Source organism: Heptranchias perlo, chromosome 26, assembly GCF_035084215.1.
Source record: "Heptranchias perlo isolate sHepPer1 chromosome 26, sHepPer1.hap1, whole genome shotgun sequence".
Classification (NCBI taxonomy): domain Eukaryota; kingdom Metazoa; phylum Chordata; class Chondrichthyes; order Hexanchiformes; family Hexanchidae; genus Heptranchias; species Heptranchias perlo.
The window spans coordinates 41,717,415-41,730,097 of NC_090350.1; the positions used below are offsets into that span (position 1 = coordinate 41,717,415).

General features: G+C 46.2%; 1 protein-coding gene across 1 annotated transcript in view; it reads left to right on the forward strand.

Moving 5' to 3' along the window:
• Nucleotides 1–11,732, forward strand: part of LOC137342737 (glucocorticoid modulatory element-binding protein 1-like) — a 28,516-nt gene extending 16,784 nt beyond the window's left edge. The window contains exons 6-9 of the mRNA XM_068006903.1: nucleotides 1,892–2,017; nucleotides 5,397–5,534; nucleotides 6,130–6,252; nucleotides 8,424–11,732. Coding sequence (XP_067863004.1) covers nucleotides 1,892–2,017; nucleotides 5,397–5,534; nucleotides 6,130–6,252; nucleotides 8,424–9,145 — 1,109 coding nt within the window. The 3' untranslated portion in view covers nucleotides 9,146–11,732. The remainder of the gene's footprint in view (nucleotides 1–1,891; nucleotides 2,018–5,396; nucleotides 5,535–6,129; nucleotides 6,253–8,423) is intronic.
• The last annotated feature ends 951 nt before the right edge of the window (nucleotides 11,733–12,683 follow it).

The following is a 12,683-nucleotide window of genomic DNA, read 5'->3' on the forward strand; positions in this document are numbered from 1 at the left end:
GTGCAGGCTATTTAGATTGGGACAGAAAATGCATCAGAAAGGGGAAAAAAGTTAGGTTAATGTTTCAGGTGAGATTCTTCACCGAGAATCCTCCTGGAATGCTGACTGCTTTGTGCATCTGCAGCATTTCAGATTTATGGCATTTGCTGGTTTTATTTTTCTCTCTCCCTTACAGTAGTGTTACTGCACTAATAACTCACAGAACATTAGTTCAAATCCCACCCTGGCAATTGAGAATTTGAATTCAGTTTTTTTTTGAATCTGGAAATAAAAAGCTGCTATCTGTAAAAGTGACTGTAAAAACCCAACTGGTTCACAAATGTTCTTTAGGGAAGGAAACCTGCCGTCCTTACCCTGCCCGACCTATATGTGACTCCAGTCCCACACCAATGTGGTTGACTCTCAACTGCCCTCTGAAGTGGCCTAACCAGTCAAGGGCAACTAGCGATGGGCAATAAATGCCGGCCTTGCCAGCGATGCCCACATCCCAAGAATGAATATTTACTGAACAGGTGACGGTGGGAGGACTGTGCATGTAAAACTCGGCACTGCAAGGCCATTTGAAGATGTGTTTGGTGAGCCCTTGTAGCAGCTGGACTCCATGCCTCTGATATCATAGGGCGGACTAAAGGGTCCCAGCGCAGAGCTGCTATGACTGCTGCTCCTCAGGTGTTGCCTGTGCCCCCAATGAGTCGACCTCACATCACCATAATACGAGGTCAGCTCATTTAAATCTTTGTGTCACTCCTGGTGCTTAGTGTCTGATGCACTGAGCGCGTATTGGGAGCTGACATGTCAGGCCCAGCAGTTATTTAAGGGTTGCTGTTTTAGTATCTTGCAGTGGTTTGGGGCTTCATTCTTTGGCCCTTGAATGCCAAAGAAGCAGAGCGTTTCAACAAAGAGTTGCCCTATTAGAAAGAGATGGAATATTGCATGGTTTTTAATGGCCTCCTCTGAATTGCCCTGTTCCAAATGGAAGCTAAACGTAAGGTGCATCGCTCAGGCTCTCCCGCTGTGTTATGAAAGGATCCCTAGTCAAGTCACCACAACAACTGGGGCCTTGATGAATCAGTGCATAGTGTCTGAGCAGGCTGCTCGTCGCGCTTTGTGATGCTTGAATAGACATCAGACCTCCGGGCTCAGTGATACAAAACTGCCTCCGAAGTGCATCATGAATTAGATTATTTCTAGAGGTTTAGAAAATAATGAAAGGGGTGGATTACGTGCCTATTGATGGATCATTTCAGTTTCACAGATTGGGGAGGACCAGGGGACGTGCATATAAATTACGCAAAAGTAGGAATAGGCTAGAAGTTAGGCGGTTCTTTCTTTTCCTAGAGAGTAGTGAGCCTCTGGAATATGTTGCCGGCTTGTGCGGTGGATGCTGACTCTGCACGCCTTCGAGAGGGAGCTGGACTGGTTCTTGACTGGGGCAGAGATCGCATCATGTAGAAGGTAAGTGGATTAACAGTTAATGTATGTACACAAGGTCAGTATGATCTCCTGGACTGGTTTCAATCGCCAGAGGGGATCAGAGAGGAATTTTCCAGAGTTTTCACCACACCCCCCACCTTATTGGCCCTAGGTTTTTTTTCTGTTCTTTTTGCCTCTCCCAGGAGATCACACGGCTGAGGAGGGGGTTGTGGGGGGGGAGTAGGAAGCCCTAGTCAGGATCTCCAGGCAAGATGGGTATGGGCAGGCTAGGTGGACCAGCTGGTCTTTTCCTGCCCTTCATTTTCATGGGATTGCTTCCAGGTTGGTAGTTGGTGAACGATGGTGCAGTGAGGTTTGCAGGTGAGACACATTGGCTCTGAGAGGAGGGCAATTTAGACTACTTTGACACAAAAAAAAAGTATAATTACAGTCTGAAGACTATCTATTCATTTCCCAGGTAATGGAGCTCACATCACTGTTTCTGAAGACAACACTGAAGAGTGCATTGAGTGGAGTCCAGCTCTGACCACAGTTGCGGTTACGACAGAGGATTTAAACAGGAAGGATGGCGAAGAGATTTCTGGTGAGTTCAGTGGGCCTCTCTGCTTTGAGCTGCAGTCAGACCGAAACCCCTCTCGGCAGCTAGTTCGCTAGCATTCCACCAGGGAGCACTGCCTGTATCCTTCACAGGAGGAGTGAAAAGGCTTGTTATTTTTAAAATTTAACAATAAATCATTAAATATGTTTTGCTGATTATAAAGTACTGTCGCTCTGCGATGCCTTAGCAATTAAATGCATTGCCCAGTGTGGTACTGAGCTGTACAGACCAGCTAGGTCTTGGGTTCAGTCCCCAGTCTGTGTTGATCTCGACTGCAGTTTAACTCGGGTAGGGAGGGGTAAAATCAACTCCGTTCCCCCTACAGGGCCTACTACTGAAAAGTGCATGTAAGGATGCATATTATGTGATGTGTGGACTTCTCGTGAACATACCACCAGCTGTAATGCCTTCAGTGGTTCAATAGCCTGCCAAAACCATTATGTAAACTTGCATATGAAGGATGGGCATATGGATGAGCACCGATGATTAAAGAAAGGAGAATCTTTTTTAAAAAAAATAACTATTTCCCTGAAGATGAAAAGTGACTGAGGGCTCAATTTTAGGGGGCAATTGCGGGGGCATGGGAGGGCTCCGAAAATCCTGAAATTCCGTTCGGGTTCGGAAGCCGGCTCCAACCCACCCACCTCCGAGTTTACCAGGGACCCACCTGTGCGCGCGCAGGCGACCAGAAAACGCAAGTCCTGCCGGCAATTAAAGCCGACGGGATAACAGTTGTACCAAGAGCCAAATGAGGTACGGAAGGCACTTTACCTGTGACAGGTGAAGTAATTGTAATGGTTTTTTAACTTACCTGGGTGACTTGCCCACCACTTCTGATTCACGCCTGGTGAAACCAGATGTGAAGGGCCAGATCAGGGAGAAAGAGACTAAATAAATTACATAAAACACCATAGAAGGAACTTAAAACCCAAATGGACCTACCTTTACAACCTGCTCCAATGTCTCCCTCTCCGTGCCCCCCTCTTCACCCCCCGATCTTCCCCACTCTTTCCCCCCTCCCCACCCCGGTCTTCCATTCCAGCTCCGGATGACGTCTTGCTCTCTTTCTTTCTCTTCTCTCCCCCCCCCCACCTCGCGTTGCAGCTCCTGGCAGCCACCAGCCTGTCAATCAGGCTGGCTGCCGGGTGCGAAACCGGGAGAGTACGTTAATCATCAGCAATCAACGTGCGATCGCGTCGGAAACGGTAAGTTTTGTTCATGCAGGTTTGCCACGCGCACCTTCACCCCCCCGCTGCCAACCCGCCACCATTGCAAAATCGAGCCCTGAGAGTTTGATTCTTAACAGGTACTAGTAGATTTTCCATGATGTTGCTCTCAGCAAGTTGGACGACATGTTGTCTTAAAAGCATAGGGGTGTCATACCATGTATGCACAATTTATCATTCAGCTAAGATGGAGCTATGACACTTTACCGGGCTGTGTTCACTGACTAATTGTTAAGGGAACTGTGCAGATTGGAATGCGTTCATCAATTTCAGGCTGCTGCTCAGAACCACTCAGCATTTTAAGATTGTTTTATAAGAGTGTGATGTCTGTGGGTGCTACATATATTGTTTTCTTACATTGTAATGACCTCTGAACGATCAACACAATGATCAAAAATAGCTTGGCACTTCAAAGACCACCAAGTTTTTATATATTTAATGTTGGTAATAATTTCTAATTATTATCATCAGTTGCTGGTCGGAGAAGGATGTATTATTTGCCATGTAGAAAGAGCAGGAGCCCTCAAACCCCAGCAGAATAAACAAAATGTTCGCCTCCAACAGTCTCACCAGCAGTCTCGACTTTGCTGTCGCACCTGCCACTAGAGGCCTCGAGACCCATCTGGAGAATTGGTTTCCTCCTGTGTCCGTGGTTGCAGCCAGGGACCCATTCCCACCCTGACCCCTGCTGGAAAGTGCATGCGTGTGTGCATGCTGGTGAGGACAGGGTCAGGTTCTGCTGTGACATTTTCTTTGGTGGAATAGCCCAGCAACACTCGCTGTTTAGACTTGCACGTGAGGAACAGCTGCTTAGGGAGTGGGAGGGATCATGGAAATGGTTGGACTGGCCTGCTGTGCATGGGCTAAGTGCTGAGCTCGCCCCCTCACAGGTCAGCGATGCCGTGTTCCACTTTCTGGCCCGTAACCAGCGGCTTTGTACATGATTTGTATCAGCTTAGATCAATTGATATCAGAAAGCTGTGGATTCAAGTCCCACTATAGCACCTGAACACAAAGTCTAGGATTAACACTCCAGTGCAGTACTGAGGGAGTGCTGCATTATCAGAGTTGCTGTCTTTTAAAGAGGCATTAAACTGAGGCCCCGCCTGCCTGTTAAGGTGGATGCAAGCGATCCCACAGCAGTGTGCGAACAGGAGCAAGAAGTTCTCCCAGTATCCTGGGCCAACATTTCGCCCCTCAACCAACACCACCAAAACAGATTAACTGGGCAGTCATCTCATTTGTTGTTTGAGGGACCTGGCTGTACACAAATTGGCTGCTGCATTTGCCTACATAAGAACAGGGACTACACTTCAAAAGTAATTAATTGGCTCTGAAATGCTTTAGGTTGTCCTGAGGTCCCTAAAGGTACTATATGAATGAAAATTCTATTTAAGGGATTTATGTTGATGGTTTTCTGCACTCCCGACTGACTATATAACTGGAAACAGGAAGCAGCTGGTGAATCTCAGCAGAGAGGGGCACATTGCACTAAATTTGATCTTTACAGTGTAATTGTTCACGGGTGTTTGAATCTGAAATTACGAAACTGAATTTAGGAACATGTGTCGAGAAAACCAGGAGGACCGAGGCTCATAGTGTAGGCACCACCATAGAATGATATGGCACAGAAGGAGGCCATTCGGCCCATCGTGCCTGTGTCGGCTCTTTGAAAGAGCTATTCAATTAGTTTCACTCCCTTGCTCTTTCCCCATAGCCCTGCAAATTTTTCCTTTTCAATTATATATCCACAAGGTTGAAAAGAGTAGAAAAAGGTGATTCCACTGATGGCTCAGCGAGTTTATTCAGTGATCCAGCCCAGGAAGGTTTCAGGTTCAACCCCTGGTGCGTTCTGATCCAGCTGATCTCTCAGAAAGAATGGCAGTAGGGGTGCTACAATTGGGCAGAGTGCTCCTGGACATTAGAGGGGCAAACATTGAAACAGAAGAGTAGATGAGAAGCAAGAAGTGGTGACTACCTAGGTTATAAAAGCCAGTATTGGAGGACGCAGAGGTTGAATGTTTATGTTTCATAGCTACTGTCAACTTGGGTTTCTAAAATACTCTGAACCTTCATCCTAGACTTAATCACGCGGCTAGAATATTAGATTTCTGAAGTGGTTTTATTTCTTGCTGTAGAAGACACCCTGGCCTTCTGGAAAGGAATTGCAGATGTGGGTTTGCTGGGGGAAGTTGTCACCAACATTCAGAAGGAGCTGATGGAGATGCTGGCAGGTGTTCAGCAGAGGATGGGTCAGACTCCGCTTCAGATCACAGGTAGGTTGAGGAGCATTTTGCCGTTCCGTGTACTTGGGTGAGATGCAGAGCTGGTTGTCGAACGGCATTTCTGTCAGGATGATTTCCAGCCCATAGCCTGCGTTTAATCCTTCACTGGGGATCCAGCAGACACTAGAGACTGAAAGGACTGTGACGGGAGACACTGTCCCGTCATTTCATCGTGCAATTTAAATGAATTAAATCACCATTTCTAATGGGAGATGGAAGTTAATTCCCAATGTCACCTGCAAGTCGATTATTCCAATGCACTCTATCCTGGACTCCAATCATCCACTCTCAATAAACTCCAGTTAATCCAAAGCCCAGCTGCCCGTATCCCATCCGACAACTCCAGCTCACCCACCACCTTCATTGACCTATATTGACTCCTGAACTCCCAATGCCTCAAATTTAAAGCTTTTGTCCTCTCCTTTAATTCCTTTGTGGCTTTGCTCCCCTTCATCTCTAAGCTTCTCCAGCCCTCCCCCCATGGACCATTCCAACCCACCAGCCTCCTACGTGGAGGTTTTTAATAGCTAGTGATCCCTATTCTGGCTTAGAGAGGTATTGCAGAGTATTTGTGCTTTGGTTTCAGATGCTGCTGTTCTCAACAACATGGCACACACGTTTGGGCTCCTGGAGACTGTGAAGAAGGTTTTGGACAACAGGAAGAGTCAGACCGATCAAAGCCAGGAACAGATCCACAGTGACCTTGCGGGTAAGTTGCCTTCCGCACCCCCCAGAGTCGGCACACTTCCTCCAGGGCCAAAAGGGCGAGTACGCCACCTGCTCTTAGGCATCTGCCAGCGCTGCTCTGAGATCGGCGGCAAGGGGTACGTGTGGGCGACCAGCAGATGGCTCTCCCTCCAGGCCACCACTCAGACCCTCCCCACCAATCAATCCTCCAGTGAACCCAGGCAGTGAAGTATATTGCCAATTAAAGAATGCCTCAGGCTCTAGTGTCTCGTATTTAAATCTGAATCAGTCATTTTTATTACTGCAGGTGCACAGGAAAATTAGGTTTCAAAATAAGTGTGTTCCTCTTACTGAGGGAAGCCTGCTGCCTTCAGGTGACATTGCACCGTTTGCTGCTACTGACTAAAGGCGCTTTCACCCTGCACGCTGCACACAGAGACCGGTCGCCCTCTGTCATGAAACAAGCTTGGCTCCTTCATCCCAGTGGCATCAAAGGCCCATAAAATGTAGCATCTATCGTAGGGACAAGGCAGCTGAGTGTTTTTTGTTACATGAACCCCTGTGCCGTACATTCCCTCTCTCAGGGACTGTTTCATAGAATGATCCAGCACAGAAGGTGTTCATTCGGCCCATCGTACCTTTTTGCTAGAGCTATCTAATTAGAACCACACCACTGCTCTTTTCCCGTAGCCCTATATGTGGAGTTGCATTGCAATGATAAAACATTCCCGCCCCAGCCTCTAAATTCAGTACAATACTCAAAAAATACATCAAGGAATTTGATAGGCAATGCCTACACTTCGATTTTTGCTTGTCCAGCTGGCACTGGCATCCATTTGGCATCCAACCTGATCCTTGAACATTGATTTTTGGGTTTCTTTGTGGGATCCCTGACACCTTTGTAACTGATGACCGAACTTCTTTATGGTGCAACAACAACAACTTGCATTTATATAGCCCCTTTAATGTAGTAAAACGTCCCAAGGCACTTCACAGGAGCGATTATCAAACAAAGTTTGACACTAAACCACATATGGAGATATTAAGACAGGCGACCAAAAGCTCGTTCAAAGAGGTAGGTTTTGAGGAGCGTCTTAAAGGTGGAGAGAGAGGCGGAGAGGTTTAGGGAGGGAATTCCAGAGCTTGGGGCCTAGACAGCAGAAGGCTAGGCCGCCAATGGTGGAGCGATTAAAATCGGGGATGCGCAAGAGGCCAGAATTGGAGGAGTGCAGAGATCTCAGAGGGTTGTAGGGCTGGAGGAGGTTACAGAGACAGGGAGGAGGTGAGGCAAGAGACCCTGAAGTGGTGGGGAAGAGATGAGTATGGTAAAAACAGTTGCTTTTTACTGGTTATGTCTGTGTAATCTGAAAGATTTATATACAGTCATGGGTTGTATTTTATATTCAAAGTAGCTCTCCTTTCCCTGCATTGTCCTCCTTTAATGATCCATTCAGTATTGACTGGTATTACACACGCTATGTAATGGTTTTCTGATAATGGGCGTGTAATTGACAAAATAATTTCAATATAGGTAAGTGTGAGGTGATGCATTTTGGTAGAAAGAATAAGGAGGCCACATGCTGCTTGAATAAGAAGAGTCTAAATGGGATAGAGGAACAGGCTGGGGCTATTTTCTCTAGAAAAGAGAAGGCTGAGGGTTGACCTGATAGAGGTCTTTAAGATTATGAAAGGGTTTGATAGGGTAGACATGGAGAAAATGTTTCCACTTGTGGGGAAGACCAGATCTAGGGGCTATAAATATAAGATAGTCACTAATAAATCCACAGGAATTTAGGAGAAAGTTCTTTACCCAGTGAGTGGTTAGAATGTGGAACTTGCTAACACAAGGAGTAGTTGAAGCAAGTAGCGTAGATGCATTTATGGGGAAGCTGGATAAACACATGAGGGAGAAAGGAATTGAAGGGTATGCTGATAGGGTGAGATGAAGTGGGGTGGGAGGAGGCTCGTGTGGAACATAAACATTGGCATGGACCAGTTGGGCCGAATGGCCTGTTTCTGTGCTGTACATTCTATGATTTTGATTCAATTTTTCATTCCTTTTCCCACATGTATTGAGCCCTGAGCACAGGGTGTGTATTGAGGCCATACCCAGTTACCAATGTTAACATTAGATATTGAACACCACACCGATTTGTTTTCCCTTTCTAACCCCCTTCCTTCTCCCAACAACAGAACTGGAACGTCAGCTGGAGGAGCAGAGGAGACGGGCCAAGGATCAGAAACTGAAAAGCCAAACTCTGCAAAACGTGGTGTTGATGCCGATCGCTACTCCTAAACCCAACAAGCGTCCCCGACTCCAGAGACCTGCCTCGGCCACCATCCTGACCCCCACCACACCGGTCCAGCAACCTCAGTTCACTGTCATATCGCCTATCGCCATCACTCCAATGGGAGCAAACTTTTCTGTCGCCAATGTCACGACCATGCCCATGGCCATTGGCCAGCAGTCTAGCCCCGTCACGGTCCACACGCTGACGGGTGGGTCTCAGCTCTTCACCAGGTATGCCGCGGTGGTCACAGCACCGAAGACGACGGCCTCCGACACGGTCACCATCCACCCTGCCTCCAGCCTCGCCCTCCTGAGCACAGCCGCCATCCAAGACAGCAGCGCCATCACGACCATGGCCGGGGTCAACGTGGGCCCTGTGGAGCTGGTCACCGTGGACTCGGGTCTGGCATCTGTCGTTCACAGCCACAGCCTCGACCAGTCGACGGCGGAATCGCAGACTGTGATCGAGATTCACCCCGGGCCAGAGATGGACTCTGATCCAGATGCTGCGGCGGATGCGGAATGCGACGACAAGGTCCCGGACACGGACAACGAGACCCAAATACAAGCCATCGAAGTTGTGACCCAGGAGGAACAGCAGGACGAGAGAAATGAGGAAAATTAAAAAGAAAAAAAAAACACTTGAGCTATCAAAGTACTTGCTTGGCTGTATCTGAATGTACTGTTACCAAAACGTAGTTATGTGTAAACGGTATGAATCTCAACGTGAGGATTTTTTTTTAAAGGAAGGAATGCAATATTATGATGCGTTCTTTGTGCTGTGTTCCGACTATTCGCCTGGACCCCGCCGTGGATCAGGATCCCCCTAGTTTGCCTCGTTTCGCAAGCTGCTATCAACCAAGTAGTGTTTGGGTAGCATGTTAGCATCTTGACTTTAGTGATCTCGCATTGTCTGTCCTATCCCCATCCCTTCCCAGAACAACTGGATGCAAGCTTGGGTTTACTGATGTAATTGAATATAAATAAAAATACCCTAACCAAGATACTTCCAATTGCTAACCCCAATCAGCCAACAATTCACAATTCCAACAGAAGCTGGGTTCAGTTTCACTTAAACCAGCCTGAATGTAGCATCCAATTTTGATTCCTTCACCTGGATGAGATGGGGTGCTCTTGCTGTATGAAGCAAACCAAAAGTTTAAGGGTCAATAACAGTGAGTGATAAAATCGACTCCAGAAAAAGTGCACAAAGGCAATGCTGCGTTGGGTACTTGGTGTGAGTTTTTGGGAGGCAATCACTACAAACATAACAGGTTGGAAAGGAACAACTGCAGATACTGCAAATCAGCAGTAAAAACATAGAAAATTGCTGGAAACATGCAGCAGATCCATCAGCATCTGAAAAATGAAAAACACGGGATTGCATCTTAGGCCCCTCTTCAGCTTAAAAAAAAGGATCCACTCCTAAAACGTTAACCTGTCTTCTTGTTTCAGATGCTGCCGGACCTGCTGTGTACTTGTATTTTTACTCTTTTAAGTGTAACCCTCTTGCATATCCTTGCCAAAATTTCAACGAACCTCATTTGTGTAAGGGCAGCTTCAGTGTGTCCCCTTTCCAATGATGTTTTCAGAAGTTTCTTAATGTGAGCCTGTATTGTTTTCATTTGCTTCTTATTATGAATCTACACTATGTACATTTTTTTTTTACTAAACCAACAAAAAATGCATAGCATTCCTGTATAACAATTAAATGCATGTGACAGAAAGGTGATTGAAAATATTCAAACGTTTTATTTCCGTGTGATGTCTGAAAATATTGAAAGACTGAACACGCTGGAACTCATTTCTCTAGAAAAGAGAAGGCTGATAGAGACCTTTAAGATTATGAAAGGGTTTGATAGGGTAGACATAGAGATGTTTCCACTTGTGGGGGAGACCAAAACTAGGGGCCATAAATATAAGATAGTTACTAATAAATCCAATAGGGAATTCAGGAGAAACTTCTTTACCCAGAGAGTGGTTAGAATGTGGAACTCGCTACCACAAGGAGTAGTTGAGGCGAATACCATAGATGCATTTGAGGGGATGCTAGATAAGCACATGAGGGAGAAAGGAATAGAGAGTTATGCTGATAGGGTTAGATGAAGAAGGTTTGGGAGGAGGCTCATGTGGAGGTAAACACAGGCATTGACCTGTTGGGCCGAATGGCCTGTTTCTGTGCTGTACATTCTATGTAATATGTTTTGTAATCCTCCTACTTCATCATTTTTGATGCTGGCAGATGGATATCGAAACCTAAATGCTGATGTGCTGGCCGTAGCCGAGGCTGGTATGGGTCACTACAATCGGCCCCAGCACCTCAGGGCTAGGGAAAGCTCAGTCACCTGGCTGCCATCCGTTACCTTTTGCTGGAAGCTGTACGTGTACGGACGTTTGGTGATGAGCTGTTTAGCTTTTCAGGGTCACGATAGCCTGTCAGGGTCACTGTCTAGGCTCGCACACAAAATAAAGAACTTGAACTTAAATAGCACCGCACAGCCATTGCTTACTTTTGAACCAATTGCCCATAAACAGCAATGAGATGAATCATAGAATGATGCAGCACAGAAGGAGGCCATTCGGCCCATTGTGTATGTGCCGATTCTTTGAAAGAGCTTTCTAATTAGTCCCATACTTTTCCCATAGCCCTGCAAATTTTTCCCCTTCAAGTATTTATCCAATTGAAAGTTATGAAAAACGAGTTAATTAGTTTTGGTGGTGTTGGTTGAGGGAGGAATGTTGGCCAGGACACCGGATCCCTACTCTGGGATCCGTTGCATCCACCTGAATAGGCATACGGGGCCTTGATTTAATATCTCACCCAAAAGATGGCACCTGATAATGCAGATCTCCCAGTACTTGCCTAGGTTATGTGCTCAAGTCCTGCAGTGAGAATTGAACCTGTAACTTTCTTGAGGCAAGAGTGCTATTACTGAGCCAAGCTAACAGGTGTATGATCATTGGGCGTAGTCCTGTGGAATAGTATCCTAGCAAGAACCAGCCCCTTTCAGGAGGGTGGAGGGAATAGAATATAGAATTATATAAAAGCTGAAATTTGTGTTAATTATTGAAGCCAGCCAATTGCTGAGGATATCTGAGGGCAGAGAATCAAGATACATTGGAAAAACAGCACACAGTTAAGTAGAAACCCAATTTATAATAGTGTATTGGAAAACTACGTATTAAACCATAACATGGTAATTCTGCTCAAACCTCTGCATCTCTCTCTCCTTTACGACACTGCTTAAGAAAGAGAAAGAAAGGACTTGGATATCTATAGCGCCTTTCACGGCCTCAGGACATCCCAAAGTGCTTTACAGCCAATGAAGTACTTTGTGAAGTGTATTCACTGTTGTAAAGTAGGGAAACATTGTAAAACCTTCCTCTTTGACCATACACCTGTCCTAATGTCTCCTTCTCGTGACCAATTTTTTTCTGATTAGATCCCTGTGAAGTGCCTTGGGACGTTTTACTATGTTAGAGGCACTATAAAAATGCAAGTTGTTATGAATATTTCATTCTTATTGACAAATACCTGAAAGCTCTCCTTGCATTCTTTTTCTTTCCCTATTCCTATTCTCACTCGAAGATTCTGGCTGTTCCTGGTTGGGAGTTTGACCGTTGCCAGCAGCCTTCCATAATGTCACTTGTGACCTTGGGCAGTGAGTGACAGGAGCTTATTCAAATGTTGGGCCATCAAAGCCAAGTCTGAGCCTCATCCTGTCTCCTTGGAGGCCACGCAAGCAGCCCCATTTTCCAGCTGGGGGCCACCGAGTACTGAATGGGAACAGGAACCCGGAGTTCTTCTCTTTCCCCCCCCCCCCCCCTTTTTATCGCTCTCTCTACCACGGGCACTTAGGCCAATTGTACTACCCTTACTGCTACTCCAGGATTTGAACAGCGGTTTTTAATTTTTCAGAATTAGTTGTTATGTAACCTGAGAGGTCTTTGCAATTGTGCAGTTAGTGGGTAAAGTAGGTAGTGCTATAGGGTAGGTACTCTCCTTCCACTCTACGACCTCCAGGCAGAAACTAAGGGTTAAAAGTTTTCTCTGCTTGCTGACTAAGGGTCCAACGTGAGATGAGTTTGGGCAGTTTTGGCCTAGTTCCTTATGGTTATAACAACAAGTTGCATTTATAGAGCACCTTTTAACGTAATGAAAC